Source organism: Pipra filicauda, unplaced genomic scaffold (assembly GCF_003945595.2).
Source record: "Pipra filicauda isolate LSUMZ 115617 unplaced genomic scaffold, ASM394559v2 scaffold139_size1960392_pilon, whole genome shotgun sequence".
NCBI lineage: Eukaryota > Metazoa > Chordata > Aves > Passeriformes > Pipridae > Pipra > Pipra filicauda.
Window position 1 is genome coordinate 1,532,985 of NW_024103873.1, and position 20,744 is coordinate 1,553,728.

At 46.8% G+C, this 20,744-nt stretch overlaps 1 protein-coding gene across 11 annotated transcripts in view; it reads right to left on the reverse strand.

The window, feature by feature from the left end:
- ITPR1 (inositol 1,4,5-trisphosphate receptor type 1) overlaps positions 1-20,744 on the reverse strand; it is a 163,756-nt gene that overhangs the window by 45,146 nt on the left and 97,866 nt on the right. For 5 of the 11 annotated variants that reach the window (XM_039378485.1, XM_039378486.1, XM_039378482.1 and 2 more), the window contains 4 exons: positions 16,075-16,110; positions 14,468-14,518; positions 10,968-11,100; positions 10,118-10,308 (listed from right to left, as the gene is read on the reverse strand). In XM_039378485.1, coding sequence (XP_039234419.1) covers positions 10,118-10,308; positions 10,968-11,100; positions 14,468-14,518; positions 16,075-16,110 — 411 coding nt within the window. The remainder of the gene's footprint in view (positions 1-10,117; positions 10,309-10,967; positions 11,101-14,467; positions 14,519-16,074; positions 16,111-20,744) is intronic. The other 6 variants (XM_039378491.1, XM_039378490.1, XM_039378483.1 and 3 more) reach the window with 2 other exon arrangements.

The window sequence follows — 20,744 nt, forward strand, 5'->3', positions numbered from 1 at the left end:
TCAACAAAACACAACAGATCTCTAGTGCACATCGACCAGCCAAGTGAATAAACCACAACTGCTCGGAGGTGACAATATCTGAGATAATGTGATGGCCACTAATTACACAGCCACCAAACTAAACTGAAAACCACCTGCATGTGACACGCACAAGGGTCTAACAGGACAGCTACGCTCACCATGGGCAAGGACATCACCACAGAGCTCTCCATCACCTTCAAAGATGGAGCAACCACCACCTGCACAAACTCACTCATTGTTTCAAGGGGACGGAAGGAGAAGAACCAGCACAGCACCATGTCTGCAAAGCCAGTCACACCATTCCTCCTCCTGACATCCAAAGTGATCTAAAATAAACTGAAGGCCAAGTTTAAATTGCAGCACACTGACCAGCCACAGCCTGGCCCACCCTGGAGCACCAGCAGCCCCTCACTCTCCCTCATCAACTCAGCCAAAGCTGTGCTTAAGTCATGCGTTTTTTTGAGAAAAGCATCTGGTCTTTCTTTAGAAGGCAAAGATGATGAACTATGTCTGACTATAGGCTATTCCAGTGGTAAATAACTGTTAGAAACATGTGATTAAGCTCCTTTTTATGTCACTAACTTCCAGTCATTGGTATTTTTTTGTGTCTCTTCTGTAGTTATTCCCAGGAATTTGGTCTCCGATCCCCTTCTAACTATTTACATACTCTGTGAAATGTTTACCTAATGTTTCTTGCTAAACTGAAAACACTATTTTTGCTTGCTGGCTTTTCATTTCAGCTTTAATATCATTTTCTGTGGTGGTTATTTTTTGGCATGTTCTTAAATATTGCAGATCATTAACAAGCTGGATTGCAGAAGCACATTTAAAAAAAAATAAATCAGCAAAGAACTGGCACGTTTCCTAGCATTAGCATTTCATTCCAAGACCTTTGACATATGTAATATACATAATTTCCAGTGATGAGTGAAAGAGAAGCTCAGCTCACTCCCCAGCGGTTCAGGGGAGGGGGATTACAGAGGTAGGATAACCAAGGGCAGGGACAAATGCTCCTTAGTGTGATTCCTGTACCAGCAATCGGTAAAAAAATGGATTTTAACCAGCAGAACTGGCATCTGTCCTCAGGAGAACAAAGCCATAAACCCCAGCAGCCCGGTACCTTTGTGTAAGGTGCACAGAGTACAGACTCAGGTGACCAATCCACTATAAATATAACTAATCCACAATAAATTCAATGATGAGTGAGTTTGTGCCCAGTGTAGGATTATTAAATGGGAAAAAAACCAGGAACCAGCTGAAGGCAGCTTATTTCTAGCTCTTGCCTTTGAAAGCCTGGCCCAGTTTGACCTGTGTGCTGTGTCACCTTTACTGGGAGCACCTTTCCCTGTGCTGTAACCTGGGTCTGCCCCGACGTCACTACTGTTTTGCCGGCCAAGAAAAGGAACAACTGTTGGATTACTTTGTAGGAACAGCTTGACTTTCTGCCCCAGACACTAATTCCAGGCTGGCCTGTCGGAAGGATCATGTGAGAAACAGAACCCAAACCTATCAGCAAGTGCTGGGTTTAAGCAGCAGCATCTGCTCAGCTGTGTTTCCTCCCAAGAAGGGGTGGCCTGACTCGAGGCGAGCCCTTGGCTGCCGATCCCACACGGAGAACGCGGAGCACGGAGCGCTTTTGGGACCGCGCCCTCTCAAAGCTGTTTCACCACACCACAGCACTAAGCCCTGCCAGACCATCCTACAGATCCCGCAGAATTCCCCAGGAGAACAAATATTTGATTACCAAGGAATAAGGAAAAGCAAAGCCCCAGTGAACACCTTGCCAATTAAAGCAGACTGTTGTCATGTCCTTCCCCATCTCCCTAATGCCAGGGAACAGAAAATACCCCGCGAGCTTGGCGAGCCAGGGAGATTTCAGAGAGGAAAGTCCCTCCAGAGAGAGAAGAAAGATCAGTGATCTGGCTTCAACTCAGGACATTTTATTCCAACATTAGAGAGGAATTCTTACAGGGACCTCAGTTTGCTCGGGGTATCCAGCCAGGCTGTTAGCACCAATGCAAAACTTGTGTGCTACTTCATCTCTGCAGGAAGAGTTTTCCACCCCCAGACTAGTTCTTAGAGCTGGACTACTTCAAAAAAGCCACATTTTAAGGGGAACTGCACTAACACAAGCACTGAATTAAGCACAAATGCCAACCCTCTACATTCTGCCTAAACATATTGCAAGGGCTTCCACTGCAGAAAATTCCAACCTAACTTTGCTTTCTCTCCCTCCTCATTTATTTGTTTAAAATATCACTAATCCCTCTCTCTTGAAATCTCTCATACGTCCTGGCTCGCTGAAGATCCCTCACTCTGGGTGTGAGTGATGGATATCATTAGTCTTGCACAGTTTAAGGAAATTGCAGCTGAAATACTTCACGCTGAACATACTTCACAGTTTGAAATAAATCCATAAGGAAAATCTGCCAGAACACCTCAATTGCCTGCATTTTTTTGCAAACTGTAAAATAAACTTCATCCCAAAAGCAGAAGGAGGACTTCCCAGCTCTGTTTTCCACAAATAAGACAAAACTCTCTCTGCCATGGGCATCCACACACCATCCCGCATGGCTCTGGAGGTTCGGGTCCACCTTATGGGGTGTGTTTTTTTGGTGGGTATGAGGGTACAAAACCTGACCTGTGGAAATGCTCATCTGTCCCCACCAGCTGTAAACGAAGCAGCAGCAGAACTACAGCAGGAAGAGCCTTTATATCCTATATGTTCTCCTACTGCAACACCCAAACTCTTGATGCAATTTGAAGTCATTTCACAGAGGGAAGCAAGAACAAGCCTCCAGAGATACGGTTCCCTCATGCCCTTCCAGAGCCAGTACAACCCCCAGGAGCACAAGGTGACATGGGATGATCCCCAGGATGTGAAGGCACACTGGGGAACCACAAGTACCAGTGTGACTGTGGGTTTGGGGTTTGTGCTCACAGATGGCCTCGGAGCGTGGGAGCCTCGGGGCCTGCCCTGCTGTCAGCAGGGAGCCTGATTTGGGTTCCTCTGCCCCCAGTGGGAACAGCTCCGCCGGGTCACTCGGCTCATCCGCAGGGCAGGAGCGCGGATCCCACTTCCCCACCGAGCCGGTGAGCACTGTGTAGGTGTGAGAAACAGGGAAGTCTGCAGACTCCCCAAAAGAAAAAAAAAAAGTGTAAGATCTTGTTGAGAGACAGAGGAATTAAAGAAAACCATAGCAACAAGTCAGTCCACCTACCCAAACCACCCACCCACCACCAGTTTCATTTGCTGACGCACTTCAAAAACAAGCTGGCTCCAACCCGCTCTGGAAGGTGAGCAAGCCCTGAGAGCTCATTAAATTCCCTTCTCAGCTACTCTTGTGTGCCTGCAGCTAGTGAGCAAGTGGGATATAAATAGAAGTTATATAACAGCGCTTTGTTGATTCCTGTGCTTACCAAAAAAAAAAAAAAAGGCAGCATGACCTTGTTTTGCTGAATAGCTTTGCCTCTGCCTGCTCAGGGAGGACTTTAATCCTGCTAGGGATCATCTTAAAAGTTTAGGTTGGACCTGGATACCACAGAGAGGAATAGGGAGAATTAGTGATTTGTGTCCCTGCTCCTTGCAGGACCAGGATCATGGTAGAATGCTGAGAGGATTGACACACAGGAGGTGGTACCAACAACCATGAACAACACAAGGGCACCAAGACTGGAGAGCAAGACACAGCTGAACCCTGAGGTAGCACCTCTCCTTTTTTTCACCTACACTGCTCAGTCACACAGATGGGCACCTCAAAATCCAAGCATAAAACCTTCCTTTGGGCAAAAAGACTGGAAGATGCTCTGCTACAGGAATCCTGATGGCCCAAATATACTTCAGAAAGCAGCATCAGCTGTAGCTCAAGTAGAAAGTCCAGGTGGTACTGTTATCATCTCACCTTTGTATCTCCCTGCCCTCACTGACAATGAAATCACCTCTGCAGGAAGGACTCCTCACACTGCATTATTAATGGGCCTTGTTTGTTTTGAACCTGGTGGTATCTAACACCTGTGGGAGACTGAGACTTCCCTGTGCTAACTGTATTAAAATATATGTGAAGGAGATGGAGCTCCCACAGGCTTGGCATCCTGAGTCTCCTCCTGTGGAGCAGCAGAGCATCAGGGCAGAGGTTTCCTCAGCACTGACTTCATGGCTAGTGCAGGTCCTGTGCCTTGTTTGGAAGACAACTGCAGTGTCAAGGACGTCAGGATTTGCAGAAGGTTTCATTACAGAGAGGGCTCTTTCAGCAAAGGACACAGCTGATCTTTATGATGCAGGTCCTTACCAACTCTGGCTTTTTATGTCATGTTCTGAAGTAACACTCAAAATGTCAAAATAATTATGATGTACTTTAAATTGAGCAAAACTCATTTAAATGGTGAAAGACACAGGTAATTGCTTAACACGTGCTAAAAGCTTCCTGGTTGGGCAGTAGTTTCCTAAACAGGTATCATTAAAACAATATAAAAAAGATGTCAACTGTATCATCAACTGTATCAAAGAATTCTGGTTGCTATAAATAAACAGAAAATTTAAAATTTGTTTCAAAAAAAAATTTTGTTTTATCAATGACCAAAAGTTCTCAAGTGCTATTTACAAAAGTTTAGTGACCCAAAGATATTCTTGCCTCCGAAGCCTTTACCATCACACACAATTGTCCGTGCTCGCCAATATCTGTCACTGCTGCAAATCTTCCAAGTAATAAATGTGATTTAAAAGGTCCAAGCCACAAAGGCTAAAGCACCATCGTGTCACTAAACCTACATTTCATCCCCCTAATACTTCTGTGACATTTTGCAAAGCTTTACCCCCATTTTGCAGGGCAATTGCAGCCACAGAGAAAAAGAAACAAAGTGTCTGGGCAACCAAATAGGACATTTTTGTGCTGGTATTTCACAGCCAACACAACAGTGAGCTCAAGGACACAAACTGGTCTCAAAGTCTTTGCTCCCTCCAACCCAAGGGCTGTAGCTGACCTGTACCACTGGCTGGTACCTCCTCAGCTCACTGGGCTTCCGTGGGGCTCCTAAGTGCCAGAAACACAGACAAGGACCGGACAGCTCTGGATTCAATTCCTTTTGTGCGGCAATCCTGTAGTTACTTAATAACTATCCACCATCTCTGGACAGCCTGAGGAACAGAAAAGGAGACCACAGTTCACCATGGTGGCGTTTCCTCACTGGTGGCAACGCATGAGGAGAAACGTTGACTGAGTCCAAGTCCATGTATGGCACAAGCCAGAGCTGGAGACAGGAGAGCTGTGTTAGTTCAGTGCAGCCTCTCCTCCCAAACCTGGCTGCTGGGGCTTCTGTACCTTGCTTCTTCCAAGCCCCTCGTTGTACCTGTTTGATGGGCAGCACAGCCCCCAGCCCTGTCAGGCACACAAAACACTCAGCTCATGGGTGCAGGCTGAACCAAAGAGCTCTGGAAGTTTAAGCAACCTGAAGCCACAAGGCTTTTTGCACAAAAGGAGCTTCACACACTGATGAGCTCCAAGCCACAATTCCACACTACACAGATTCACTGTTGCCATGCGGTGACAGAGACACAACTGCAGTCCACCACCACCAGCTCCTTGGTGCTATCTCCAGTCAGGGTGGCCCCTGGTCCTCACCCCACACTCAGCTGCTGCGGGACAGAGTGCTGTGTGCACTCTCCTCTGTGCAGAAGCTGTGACTTGCTTCAGCAGCAAAAGCCACTTCTTCCCTGAAAAATAATCACCTTTTCCCTTGGGTGCTGAGTCCCATCACCTCATTCCCTGTGTCTGCAGCCCACCTTGGGAAGAACTATGGATAAGGAAAACGAAGGCACCACTGCCCTTGAAGGGGCAGACGTGCCTCACGCCACTTTGGGGCAGTGCTTAAAAAACGCCTGCAACAAAACTAATGTCACCAACCTCATTTTACCTTCCCCGGCTGAAAATATCAACATGTGCGTGTGGGAAATTTGTCACGCAAGCTGACTTTGGAGAAGATCCCTAATTAAAGGAGCAGGGTCTCCATGGAGAGGTGTTACGTAAGGGACTCCACTTGCCATTAACTTCCACCGACCAAGGAAACCCGAAACCCCGCGGAGGTGAGGCAGAGTAACGGCGCATGGAATTTTTATTTAGCAGATGAGAGACAAGTGTTACAGGACAAGTCCTCAGCAATCTCCTCCGCTGTCAGTCATTTGCCAAGGTTGCTTTAGCAGAGCAGAGCTCCCTGTGCTGCCGCGTGTGCAGGGAATGGACCGAGTTTTATCCCTTCCCGAGGAGACGCAGTTCCACAAGCAAGGCACCTGCCATGCCAGCTCGGGCACAGGGAACCCAAACCAGCACCCCAGGGACAGGTGCCTCCCTGGATGCAGGGCATGCTCCCCCTCGGAGGAGAGCGTGGGGCATCCTCCCAGGGCTGCTCCGTGCAGAACCGCTGACTGCAGCGCTCCCGAGGTGGATGCTGAGGGTTATATAAATTAATAAAGGGGTTGATGTAATTTGCAGTTCAGTGAGCTGCACTGTTTGTCAGGTTAATTTGTTGGCTGGTGCTGACCCCGAGGTTCCACCTCTGCCTCTGTGTCCGTATAAATGAGGGCAGGCTTCCCACCGAGACCCAGGGCTCCCGCTGAGCCACAAGCTCACGGGACACAGCCATGACAATGCCACCACCAGCCCTGCTACCAAAGAACCTGACAGGGTTTTTAAGTGAATTCCAAAAACTAAAACCCAGAAAGTTTCCATCCAGAGAGGCCTAAGTGGGCAAAGACCTTCCCAGAACAGCTCATTTGCCACATTTACCCCTCTAGCAGAACACAGTGGCGTGGGATTCACTGTGCCACATACCAGCTCAGCCTCCTTCCTAAGGGAAACCAGGAATATTTTTTTCTTGTCCTGCTTCTCCCCCACATTAATCTTCTTAACAATACAATAAAAATCCCTCCTGCCAACTAGAATAAGGAACATCTTTAGATTTGCTTTCTTGCAAGAGTTGGCAACCACCTACTTTGCCTACCCTTAATATTGGCCCTGCCTCTACCTAATGAAACAGCAACACCTATTCCAGTTATCCCTTCCCAGCATCATGGGGATCTGTTCTCCCACTGAAGCTCATGGGAGTTACCCGGGAACTCCCATTATTAACCATATTACAATCATCATGTGCAAGTTCCTGTGTGTTGGTACAAACCCTCTGCTTCACTTCAGGCCGAATTAATTTCCCGTGTGAAAACCTGGAGTTAAGAAAATGCCATGCAGGGGTGACACATTTCTGGCCTTGCTGCCAAAAAGCCTTTTTTACATAACCTGTCCCTATCCCACCAGCTTCCTATTTTCAAAGGCCTGTAGACAGAAGTAATTGAAGTTCATTAAAAATTATTCAAACTGAGCACAGAATGAACTTGTTCAGAATACTATAAATCAAAAGCCGCTAATAATAGGGGAAAAAAAATCATGAAATGAAGATAAACTGCGTTAGACCTCAAAGAAAAGTTGGCTGGTTTGGCTAGGTCAACTTTCACAATGACAAATGGACGTGATGCAAAACGAACACAGTTATTAGTCCAAAGACTGAAGATGACTCTTCCACTGGTAGTTACTGGAAGCTGCTGAAAAACTTCAGCAAATCTACTCTGCAGGTTGCAGAGTCTGCCAAGCCCTACCTACCTACTCTGCAGAATTTACCAAAAGAACACAGATTAGAGAAAGATCAGGATAAAAGACACAAAGTATTGGGTTCATTTTTGTAAGTGCATCTAGTTTCCATAAGCAGACAAATGTTGCAGTGTATTTTGTAAGAATGAAATCCTACTAAGTGGGAGACCATCCCTTTGCTGCCCTCAGTAGATCTCGACTGTGCTGTAGCCAAAAGCTGCTGCCTAAAAAACATCAGCTTTGCAGACTAGCAAGTGCCCACAGAGCTCTCCTGAAAGCTGGGCTGCACCAGAGCCCTCTGCACAGAGCACATCAGCCACTCTTCCTACGTGGAGACAGCAAAGCTGGATTACCTGAGTTCACCGTCTCAGGATACCAGTCTGACTTGGCCATCACATCATTCAGCAATTACTTGGGAGATACAGACCCAAACTGATGATTTTACTAAAGAGCAAGCCTCCACCTTTTCTTTGATTCCCAGCTGTTCTCCCAGAAGTTAAGCTTTGTGGTTGGTGTTTTTCCCATTGAAGTTCTACTCACTTGGCTCTCATGACTAAAACCCTACTGAGAGATCAGAGTGCTGAGTACAGGCTGTTCCCAACTGCCATTGCCGTCATCCCCACAGGCCCTGACTGTGCCGAAGCCACTGCGAGGCACCAGAAAACACTCTCCCCACCACCAGCAGTTTAACCAATGCAGAGGGAAGCCAGGGAAACATGTCTGAGCGCTGATAAACCCTCTTTTTTGCCTTTTGCTGTCAAGCCCGTGGAGCGTTCCAGCACAGAATATCTGCATCCCAACCGCTCCACGGGATATTTTCAATAACATCTATGTGTGCTTTGCATGCATGAGTAAGAGCTCCTGGGTGTGTCCGAGCCCTCAGAGCTCCCAGCATTAGCTGTAGGCACCACGAGTCATTTGGTTCCTAAAACATTTTGTACTTAAAAGCAGCCCACACTACACCAGAGCCCCCTCCCAGCCCGTCCTGCCGCACCGGAGCACGTACACGCACCGAGTGAGTGCTGGCTGCCCAGAGCACGTCCTAAAGATACCTGCCAAGCACTTATTCCTGAGTGGGAAAGCACGGAAAATAGTTCCTCTGGTTTGTGGAAGCACCACGTATGTATACAGGCTGGAGAGCAGCAGAGCCTGGCAGGAGTGTGTGGTGCGGAGGCGTCACACGCTGCTCCGAGCATCCCCTGCCAACGGCTCCTTGCTGACCACAGGGTTATTGTACAGCCTCCCAGCTACGGACAGCAAATGCAAACCAAACCATCTCCTTTTCTGGTGGAAAAGACGTCTTTGGAGGCAGACTGCAGGTTTCCCTGTTTGTTCTGACCGGGCGAACTATGGAATCTGCTCCCAACACGGGTTCGTGCTCAGTGGGAGGTGACTTTGCTCAGTCCATCCGTGCTGGGGTCCAGCACAAGCAAAGGATCTCACCACATCAGGCTGGTGCAGTTTGTTTTTCCTTCCAGCATGACAGTGTGAGGTTACCTGAGGCTCCCTGAGAGCTGGGAATATGAAAGCTCAGCTTCCTTTACATTAGAGAAGAGCAGGAAATTTAAAGGAGTGACTGTCCCCAAGGAATGTTAATCCTGTCCTTGCAGTTTAAGGTGACGTAGGATTTTCAACACTCAATTCCCACTTTGTCTTCTACGAAGAAGCTTCACTTCAGAGCATAGACACAGGGGAAAAAAAAGGGGTACTGATTACAGGGACAAGCAAAGGAGCCCAAAGACATTCCCTGTCCTCTCAAGGGAAGTTTGCATGGACACAAGAGGTGCTGCTGTAGGGATCTAGTGTGTGTTTTAACCTCAGTGATCAATTATAACCAGTCAGGATTCAGCCCCACAGACAGTCTGCAAACACAGCACATGCAGAGCCAAAAGAGTAAGATACCACATGTACAATCATCTTTACAAGCATGTTTTTCTGCAATAAGGTTTTACTTTCTCTTTGGAAGAATAATGTACAAGCTTGTTGTTGTGTATTCATTACAATCCACACCAGGCACAATTTTCATTTAGGGAAATCAAATCCTTATTGAAAACACAAAAATGAAGACCAGCAAGACTGCAGGAGAACAGCAGTGGTCTGGAGTTTACCATACACTTATTTCAAATTCCAGTCTGAAATCTAACACCTCGTTGTAAAAGTCTGAGCACACTGCAGTTGCTTAAACTTATTTGTAAGAGCAGTCAGTAACTTACCTACAAAGCTGTTTTATTAGACATTCCTCTATACTGCCCTGGGGAACACCTCAGTTACCCAATGCCCATGCAAGCATTTAATAAGTTGACTTTTGCATGGTAGACACTAATATTTCCCAAAATTACAGGTCAAAGATCCTTTAGTCATTTCCCCTCCCATCTCCTTAAACTCCTCAAGTTTCCTGGATTCCATAATAACACTTCCCTTCCCAACATGGTACAGTCATGAGAAGAAGTTTTCCGTTTCCTTACCTGTATCGTGGTGTTCCCACCTTCCAGCAGGGCAATGGCTAACAGGATGCTCTCATGGAAGACTCTGTCGCTGGTGGCATTCATGATGAGATCTATGACCAGGTTGGATGCACCTTCTTTATCCAGATGACACTGGACATCTGCCAAACTCATCTCCCCTCTGCTCATTGAACTCGATCCGGAGCTTCCTCCTATAAAGGTGATCATGAGAAACAGGCTGAGATTGACCCCACGCTGATGGCACCTCTCTTCAAGGCCAGGTTGGACAGGGCTTGGAGCAACCTGGTCTAGTGGAAGGTGTCCCTGCCATGGCAGGGGGTTGGAACGAGGTGGGCGTTAAGGCCTCTTCCAACCCAGACCAGTCTGGGATTCCATGACTATTGACTTTTTGGCAGTGGTCTCAAATTAAATAAACTGCACTTTATAACTGACTTCAAACACAATTTTCCCTCATCCTACCCCTCAGTCTCTCTGGAATACCATGAAATGGTTTTGTTCCAGATACGGTTAATAATCTGACATCCTTATAAGCACATTCCTCATATATTAATTAAATTGATCGGGATTTCTGAGTACATTTATTCAAAGCAACATCACAAACTTTAAGCCAACCCAAGGCAGTCTCTGGAAAGCATAAAAAGCTGTCTGCTTCATTTTGCTGCCTCAAAGGCAGTCATCCATGTGGACGGCTTCCTTGGTTTTGGGAGTTCATAGAGGAGGACAGTGAGGGGGGGTGGATTTTAAAAATCCCTGTTTCATGTGTAAGGTGCCGATTTGTGGGGCAGACACAGCCACAGACCACGGGGCAGGGCAGAGCACAGGCCCCACGAGGAGCAGCAGCAGGTCCTACCTCCCGCCCCGGCCTTGCCGGTGCCGCCAGCGGACAAGGGCCCGTTGCCGAAGGTGGTCAGGCTCTCCCGCCGTCCCGCAGGCCGCACGTTGCCATAGTAACGGTTGACCAACACTTGCCTGAGCGCCTCACCCTTGATTAAAGAGGAGAATGAAATCATGATGTGAGCTTCAGGAACGAACAAACAAACCACTGCTGTTATTGTTTGCCTTCTTGTGGTGAGGGGGGGGGAACCGAAACCCTGGAGATTGGGAAAAATCCACCGAGTAACTCCCGCTGTGCTCGGGCAGGCTGGGACACCGGGGGGTCTCATGGGGCTCAAGTGAGATTACGGGTTCCCAGCACAGGAACAGCTCCAGGTCAGGTTTTGTGTAGAGCTCTCTAGATAGATTTTGTTCTCAAAGAGGTTGTTTTGTTTTTTTTTAAATTAAGTTCTACTGTCTTGGTCTTAAATGTAAAAAAGTTGCGTCTGTACAGTACCAACACAAAATTAAGAGGTGGATTAGCGCAAGAGGAACATTAGAAATGATGCTGTGAGGAGCAATCCCATCTTCCCACACCTATCCCATTTTGCCATTTCACCAGCTTTACAGGGATGTGCTCCTTTCTCCCTCCATCAGCAGCTGCTGAGCGGAAACCCGAGCGATCCCGCTGAATCCCAGCCCTTTGTTCCCTGCTGGCAGCTGCCCCAGCCGCCGCTCACGCCAGCAGTCAGCATCCAAGCACATGAGCCCTGGACTCCACAGGGCACCAGTCCTCAGATAACCCCAAATCCCGGGAGCGCCCGGAACGTCCCCCCCGCATGAGCCGCTGCGTCAGCCCAGAGCAAACCACCTCCCAGGGCAAACAACCCACGGGCCCTGCACTGCTCCCGCTCCAGTCCTTACAGGAATTCCCAGGAATTCGGGGAACTGGACAAAGCAACGAGCAGCACACAAACACCACACCGGGATTAACGGGTTTTTATAAGGTCTTTGTGCACAAAGGAAAACTGGGGATTATTGTAACCGGGAGCTGCTGCTGATGGCAGTGTGGTCACAGCAGCACCACCCTGGACAGTGCTTGACAGGGGAGGGAGGGGCTTTTTTGGGGATTCAATACATAAATAATAATTAAAAAAAAAAAAATCTAGCCAAGAATAATTTCATATTAAAAATATGTCAGGAAGAACTAAAGTATCTTATCTTTATCTCCACTCGCAAAACACACGCTTGTCACTGATTTTCAACTGTATTTCAAATGAAATTAGTTGTCTGACTACAGAGTCAAGATGTCATTTAATATATTACCTGACATAAAAATAAAGTCTTACTTTTTAAACTTTCACAAGAGGCCTTTAAAACACAAATAAGTAAATGGAGCAACATAAATGTGCATTAATGGGCTCATACAGAACTCCAGCACTGCTGCAGTCACACTGCTTTCATGCAAAGCTGGCACTCACGAAGGTAACTTCAGGAAATCCTTAAACCACCCCCCCAAAAAAAAGAAAAAGACAAAAACCTGTCTGGAAATTAAGTTCTTTACCAAATTTCAGGTATCACTTCCAAAGGGAGAAGCTCGACATGTGCCTGGAGCTGGTGAGGGATCACTGCCCTCCCTGCAGGGCTGGGGCTCAAACTGGGGCTCAAACTGGGGCTCCCACCACCTGCTCCTTGTCACCACAATTCAGCACCTTAAAAATTGTTCCTATGGATTATTAGTGTGAAAGCTGCAGCATGGGAGCTGCATTTTATGGGATCAGATGGGGAGGGAGCAAGTGCCAGGGAGACAGGTTGTAAAATAAACACGAGGAGAGCATTCCAATCAGCTGCTTCCAAAAGTCCCAAAAAAACAGAAAAAAAAGGAAAATTCCTGTGGAAGCAACAGTACAAGGAGATGAGCACTCTTCCAAGGGGCATACGCTTCCCATCACCGCTTGGGCCAAAGAGTGAACATGTAGGAGAGGCAAGAGACAGTTCAGGAGCTCCAGCAAATTCCTACCCCGGAGGAGCGCCTGTGACTGACAGCGACATTCGAGCGTTGGGTACACGATGTAGAGCTTTATCCATCCCCCTGCTCCCAGTCTGGCAGGTAAGGAAGGCAACATGACAGAACAAGGCCAAGCCAGACAAAAAAAACCCCTGAACTACACCTTCCCTCTACACATGTCCCGATTAGAAAGGAAACTTGATACCCACATGAGCCCTACGACAAAATGAAGTTACAAGGGAGTTCTCACATTACCTTTTCCCTCTGCTGTTGAACTAATTGTCAGTCATCATATCAACTGGCATTTAAACCAGTCATTTTTACTACTTACTACAGAGATAACACACATCCATCCACAAGAAGGGCTGCTCACTGAACTCCACCTCCTCCTGAATTCAGGGGGGTAACTAAAGCTCCTGGAGTTGTGTCCAGATTTTCCTTCTGGCCCATTGTGGAGCAGAAGGTGACTTCTATTCCATGATCAAAATAGTTGGGGTGAGTGGAGACACCTGACCAAGAGGACCTCTGGTGCCTGCAGGAGTTGTGTATCCAAAACAAGACAAAAATCACCGGAAAATACAGGTAGGAATAGGTGTCAAGCAGTTGCTTCTAGTCTGAGAACGTGCTCATCCATGGGTTTGGAGGGCTGGCAATACACAGTCACCAGCATCTCAAATTCTATCTGGGAAAAAAAGCTTTGCTTCCTCCAGATTTATGCAAACCCACCATGTTAGCTAATGAAATATCAGTATGTGATCAAAGTAGAGGGGAGAAGAAAAAAAAATCAGTGGTATTTAAGAAATGTTCCAATTAATTCAGCTGCAATGCTTGGCTCCAGAACAGTTCTTTAACCATCCTGTCAGTGCTGTGCACCACTTTGATGTGGGTAAGGTGCAAACAAATATCAGATGTTTGGCAATAATCAGAAAAATCAAATATGGTACCTCGAAAAAGCCCAACAACATCCAGTTTCATCTGTGTTCACCCTCAGGTAAACTAAGTCATATACAAACATTTCTGTGCATGTATCAGTAATGCAGATGCAACACACAACTCTAAGTGATATCAGAAACCTGATTAAAACAGAGAATCTTGGATAATATTTAAAAGTGAAGCAGTTATAAGTTGTTGTTGCTGTTCTGTTCCCAGCTACAAGAGTGGAAGAAATGGAGAAAGGCATTAATGACATGGATTTTGCAGCATGGGTTACAAAGAGGTGGTGTGGCCAAAGCAGCCAACTACACAAGCACTGATTAATGTCACTTCATAACTGAGTGATCACCACCAAAGGGGAGAGTTTTGACAGTGTGAATGGACTGGACCAGGATCTGAGGTTTAACTGGAGCTGCCAAGCACTTGCCCCTTCCATGTAACACAAGGGGCACCAGCACCCCCTTCATAAACATGGCTCATCATTTTAGGTTTTCCAAGAGCAGTTAACACACAAGTTTCTTACATAACTTAGGCTTCACTGTTTAAAAGGAAAAGGTTGAGGGTTAGTTCTGAACGTGCTTGACTGCTGTACATACCCTTCTATGATCCTCCAGTTGCCTCTGTGGTAGAGTTTGATCAAGCTCCTGCTGTGCGTGCAGAAATTTCATTTTAAAGCAGAAAAACACTCAAGAGACACCAACATCTTGGCACTCAGGGGGAATACTAAGGGAAGTCACAGTTGAATGCAAGGGGGGAGATGAAGAAGATGGACTGACAAGCTCTCAAAACAGGACATCTGCCCTCAGTTGGCCCTGGCAGCACTTGTCCTCTCGGACACCTTATCACCCCGCAGCCCACCACAGCATGCACGTGTGCCAACATTCCCCTGGAGTCAGAGGGAACACAGGGTCTGTCTCGTTGTACAGTCACCAGTAACACACACAAGTCCCCAGGAGCTCAGCCCACACATGCCCATGCACAGACACACAGGTACACCCCACCCCAATGGACACACACCTCTGGGGACGGGAGTGACTTCAACACATCTCCCTGTGGTCAGTGAAGCTCGTTTGAGACTGTGGAGGGCCCCTGGAAAAACCTGGGGGGTTCCCTTCCAACACCAGGGCCCTCAGGGGGTGTCACTGAACAGAGTCCCTCGGCACGTGCATGTTTCCAAATCAAATCTCTCTTGCTTCAGATATTAATTTTAAGAAATGGAACTTGCAGTTTGCAAACCTGAAGCACATGAAGGTTTTGTTGTTTTAAAGCATCTGAAAATGTGTAGAACTCTCCAGGGACCCATCTTAAACCAGGAGCCATCTCCAAAACATCTCAAAGGCCTTCGATGACCACTCAGAGTTTTGGTTTACATTTAAACACTATTCCACAAAAATTACAGATACAAAAGTCTGAACCACCACAAACATTTTTTTCCTTCATGATCTCAAAATATATTTACAACCTTCCTGTCTATATAGCTCACAGAATCAACAGTGTCCTCGATTAAGATTTTCAGGTTGTTTCACTCGAATTTGCACTAATTTGGCACTCAGCTGTACGATTTACCAATGCCATCTCTGGATGTGCCATTAATTTCCAAAGAATTTGAGATTTCATAAATTTTCAAGTCTTCATTTTGAAAAATAATCTGTTTTATGCAAACTGATACTGGGGTATCTCACAAAGGACATGCTCCCACACATCCAATTCCCCAGAGCCAGGGACCCTGAAGATGTGAAGTGACCACGAGCTGCTCCACTGGGACATTTTAAATGGGACACCAGTTGCTCTGGGGTTATGAAGCTTCCACTAATAACTTCTGACACCTCCATTTCCTTTACGTTTTTAAGTATGTTAGAAAAAGGGAAAACCAAATTCTGCATTAGGAGCCAGAGAAACAAGATCTCATTTTGCCAATGCAGGGAAATTTGAGAGGAGTCTTCTCACGGCGTCTCCCTTGGAGCATAAGGGAAATGGCTGAAAGGAACAAAGATTTGGGACTAATTTACATGGGTTTTTTATATTTCCAGACTACCACGCTGAGGCTGTACTGGATTAAGCCACTCGAACAAATCTACTTATTTCCACTGTCTAACACCACGCAGCAACACACATTTCACAGGGTTTTCACCAACAAGACACTCCACTAGGACTACTTAAACACCAATATTTGTGTGTTGTACAAATATAGGTGGTGACACACCTCTACAGGGCTCTCCGTTTCGGGAGGTTGCGGCAGCTAGTTGAAAGTAAAATGCAGAAAAATTAGTCATTCTCCCAGAATCTTCCATCCCAACAGCAATCCAGTGGTCAACAGAGAGGGGAAGGGAGCTGGCAAAGCGCTTGACTTCAGCTGAATCATCACAAATGACTTATAGCCATAATTACTGTTTACACCCTCCCACCCTGCTCCTAAAAGGGCCACATCTGGAAAATTTCACAGGTATCCTTTGAACATCCCAACCTGCTTTGCATGAACTCCGAGGCACAAGCAAAAAGCTTTAGTTGCAGGTGCCCACAGCACTTTTGGGGACCACACACCTGGGATCTGTGACTTGAAGGCAGCACATCCATCCCGGGGGGGGAGGAGGAAGCCAGGGCTGCATGTCACAAAGGCAGCAGACTTATAATTTTACTTTAAAAAAATTGTTTTCGGTGGATTCTCATCTATAAACATATTTTCCTTGAGATAAAAGATATATGATGCAGAACCAAACAGGAGCAATGAAATAAGGGCCTGTATGGTGACAGCTTTTCAAATTTAAAATGCTGATCATCACACTGAAACAGATGAAGACAAGCAACTTTTATCTAGTCGAGCGTAGACACACAACAGAGACCTGAACATTCAAATGCAGCTGCCTATGGAACCGTGGGGCAACTGAGTTAACTCCTCGGAGCAGACACTCAGAAATCAGATGCTGATGATACAAACACCAAACTGAGTCAGGCCCTCGCTGGCTGTGTCTGCCCAGAGGCCACAGGACAGACAGACAGATGTCCACGGGCTGGGAGAGCACTGTGGAGCTTAACCCAAAACCTGCTGGGGAATGCTCCAAGGGAGAGGGAGGCCACCAGATCCAGAGAGATTCCACTTCCCAGGAAAGAGCCAGAGGAGTGAGTGTTTCCCCTGCAGTGCTCCTTGGCCAGGAAAGACCCTTTTCCATTCTCCTCCTAACAGACTTTCCTCCTGGCAGCTCCCATGGCCTCTGGTCGGTGCTTCCTTGCATTGTCACCGCTCCTGGAACCTTCTCAAGCGTGCAAACCACTCCTCTCCTGCTCCAATGGAAGCAGGGAGTATTTAAGCCAGAGGCCCAAGAGTGAACAGGAAGAGCCTCATTTATGCAGAGGAACACACCATTCCTGCCCTGCTCCCAGGCTGGACACCGGGAACGCCGTCCGGGTCATTAGGGAGTCCAGGCACATTGTTCTGCCTGCACACACCGTCTGCACAACCTGCTCCAGAGCAAGGGAAAATTCCTCCCTTCTCAAGGAGCCAACAGCAGCAAGGAAATTGGGCCTGTTCCACTGCAGGGGAAATGAGGTCCCTTCCTGCCAGGGAAGGGGATGCTGAAGTTGGCAGGTCAAGTGGACATGACTGCCACAGGATAACATGCCTGGACTGGGGATCCAAACACAGGTTTCCTTTCTGGGCACTGGAACAGGTTGCCCAGAGAAGCTGTGGATTCTCCATCTCTGGAAATGTCCAAGGCCAGGCTGGATGGGGCTTGGAGCAACCTGGGCTAGTGGAAGGTGTCCCTGCCCACGGTAGCGAGGTGGAACAAGATGAGCTTTAAGGTCCCTTCCAACCCAAATCATTCTGGGATTCCTGGGGTTACACTATGACCCCATTTTAACCAAACGTGTGTAACATTTTGCAGTTGAAAGGCAGCACAGATGAAGAACCATCATGAAATTAGTTTCATCTTTCCCAACTTAACTGGAAAAGGAAAAATTATGAATTGCAGTTCACAAATTCCTGTGCCTTCCCTCTGTGGTACAGAGGGCACGTAAGAGCCAGTCCCATCCACCCACCAGGGAGGAAAAGCCACTGCCCTGAGCAATGCCCAGGTGGATCACTCCAAAGCAGCACAGCCCTCATCAAACTTCCAGTAAGAATATAAACTCCAAATACTGAAATTTCAATTCTTTGAGTCAAAATGGCTTCAAATAGCAAAGAATTATTGACCTTGTGCTGCAAAGTATCAGCTTGTGCTTTACAAGAAGGATTGAACAGGTTGGGTCAGCAGCCTGAGGTAGTAATTTTGCAAGATTTCTCCATATACTTCAGCTCTCCAACCAGAAGAAAGTGATGGTCTGAGGGGCAGGGGCAGGTTTGTGCAATACTAAACAACACCAGGTGAGTACCATGGACACTGTGGTCAGCTTTTCAACTGGAACATAGTGGGTGGCCAGGTCAGAGTACAACATCTGTGCTTTTTATTAGCAGTAGGGAAAGGTCCTTTCAACTTGCTCTGCCAAACCTTCTCTTCCTTAGAAGCTTCCGCTCCCACAAGACTGACCAATAAACCACTCATCATCAGCCAGAACAGAAGTACAGCCTCTGACCTGCTGGTGACCCAAATGCTTCCAGCACCCATTTCCCCAACACAGGCCATGTGGGCTTCCCAGAACGGCCTTTATCTGACTCACCAGGGGATGTATCCCCTCAAAAACCATCCGAGCAAGGGACAGCTCCGGTGTGAATTCATGGCATCTCAAAGGATGAGGTGTGGATGAGTTTTCCATCCTTTTCTTTTATGGCTTTGAGGAAGGTATAAAAATTTTCCTTTGCTTTCAAAGTAACAATCAAGGTTAAAGTTATCTAATCTGTCTTGCACAGAAAATTGAAATAACTACCACTGTGGATAAAGAGTGGAAATGGTTTGAGGAAAAGCAGGAAGATTTTCATTCAGGTTTGAAGCCTCGGGATCGCTTTTCTCTCTATTTTTTTTAAACTCAGCTCTGTAGTAGACATCCAGACCACCAAGCAAAAGGCTTGAAATGCAATTAACCCCAAGCACTTTGAGAAAGCTTAGTCAAACTCAACTGATTTGGCTCTGTGATGAAGCAATAGTAAGGAGGGAGATGCCCTGAGCTGTGCAGGAAGTGGGTTCAATCACTGACAGGTTCCGTCTGGTCTCAAAATCTGTGAATTCAAGAAGTGACCCAACTCCATGTGTATGGCTTATCATTACTGGGGTGTTAGAAGAAGAGGTTTGGCAGAGAGGAGGAAATAAAAATAACAACCATAGAGTCAGCCAAATATCACCCTAAGCTTTAGATAGCCAGCTTGTACATCCAGATGCAAGGAACTAGAGTGGAGATCTCAGATGTATGTTATTCTGAAACCTCTGCCTTGGTTCCTGCATTGCTATCTCCAGTATCAGCTGGAGTTCCAGTGGGAATGGCTGTTCAGAATGAGTCCTGCAAGTCCCTTTCCACTTTTTCCTCCCTTTTCTGAATTTCTCCCCTTTTCTCTTTGAAGCACAGTCAGTACAGTTCTTCCTTGAAAGACACACAGCAAAAGCATCACCTCATCTGATGACAACAGATCAGAGCACAAATTATGCTGCTGTCCTCCATAACCCTTCAAAAACACTACAAAACTCCGTGTAGCTTCCTTGCCAAGTCTGCTTTGTCGGGTCAACACTGTTACCTTGTGGAACTGAGGAAAAATTTGGACAGGAAATTTCTAGCCCCTGCAGATGATCTGTAGGTGTTTGTCAAACAAGCATTTGACTTGCTACGGAGAAGTTTCAGGGCAGAGGGGAATAACTGGGAACCAGGAGCACTGAACTGCTTTGACAAACTTCCCACGTTACATCTCCCCCTGCACAGACCTGAGCCAACGCTGCACAAATTAAGCAGCAGCAGATGTGGAGCAGCACCTTGTCCTGGCACAAGTCTCTCAGAAGGCATGTGGGATTTCTGGGGGGCACAAGCAGCCCCCCCCAGCTCCCTCCAGCACCCACCTGCTCCCAGTCCTGGCACACCCAGACTGGGGATGTGTCTGAACATCCTCCCCCCTTACCTCAGGGAACTTGCAGAGACTTTGTGCACTGCCAGACAATGAGGTGGGAAATTTGGCATAAGGGCTGTCAGTGCCTGCACTCAAAGGTCACTGGGATCTGCCTACAGGAACGCCTTCCCTCATTTTCCACAGTTTTCAGTGGAGAAAGCACGTTTTACTTGGGCTGGGGTGTTCCAGGAGCCAGAGACCTCAGTCTCTGCCCTTCAGTGTGAGTGCAACCACTTCCTCCTCTCTAAATCCTCAGTCTTGCAGGACTTCTACAGTAACTAAACCTTCACAACACATTTTACAGCAGCAGTTTTAATTAACGAGTAAGATGGCATAACTATTATTGGGTTTTTTGATGACAAATAACTACAAGCAATGTTCCAGTCTCCTTTTCCAAAGAGCTCACCAATTCCAGTTCATGCAATAAAAACAGTCCAAAGACTGCAGGATTTCTCAAGGGGAAAAAAAATATAAGGCAGCCCACAAAAATTTATGAGAGCCTGCATTTCCTCTGCTCGAGACATAACAAGTGAAGCACTGTCTAAGTGCAAAATACACAAGAGAAATGACTGGAGTGAGCTCTCGACAAGGAAAATAATTCCTAAGTGCAGCTCTCCAGCTCTGAAGAGGTTAATGCATTTCCCAATTCCAATCAAAAATGCATAAAATGGCACCAATTTTGCACCTTATTCAGCCATCGGAGTTCTATTTTATCATTGATAAAGAGCACTGTTAAGGTTAATTCAGGCAACCCCTTTGAACCAGCATTTTCAGTTCCCTTTTCACCTACTTGAAACCTCAAGACCAAAGTGAAAAGGTGAAAAAAACACAAACCTAAACTCTATTGAGTG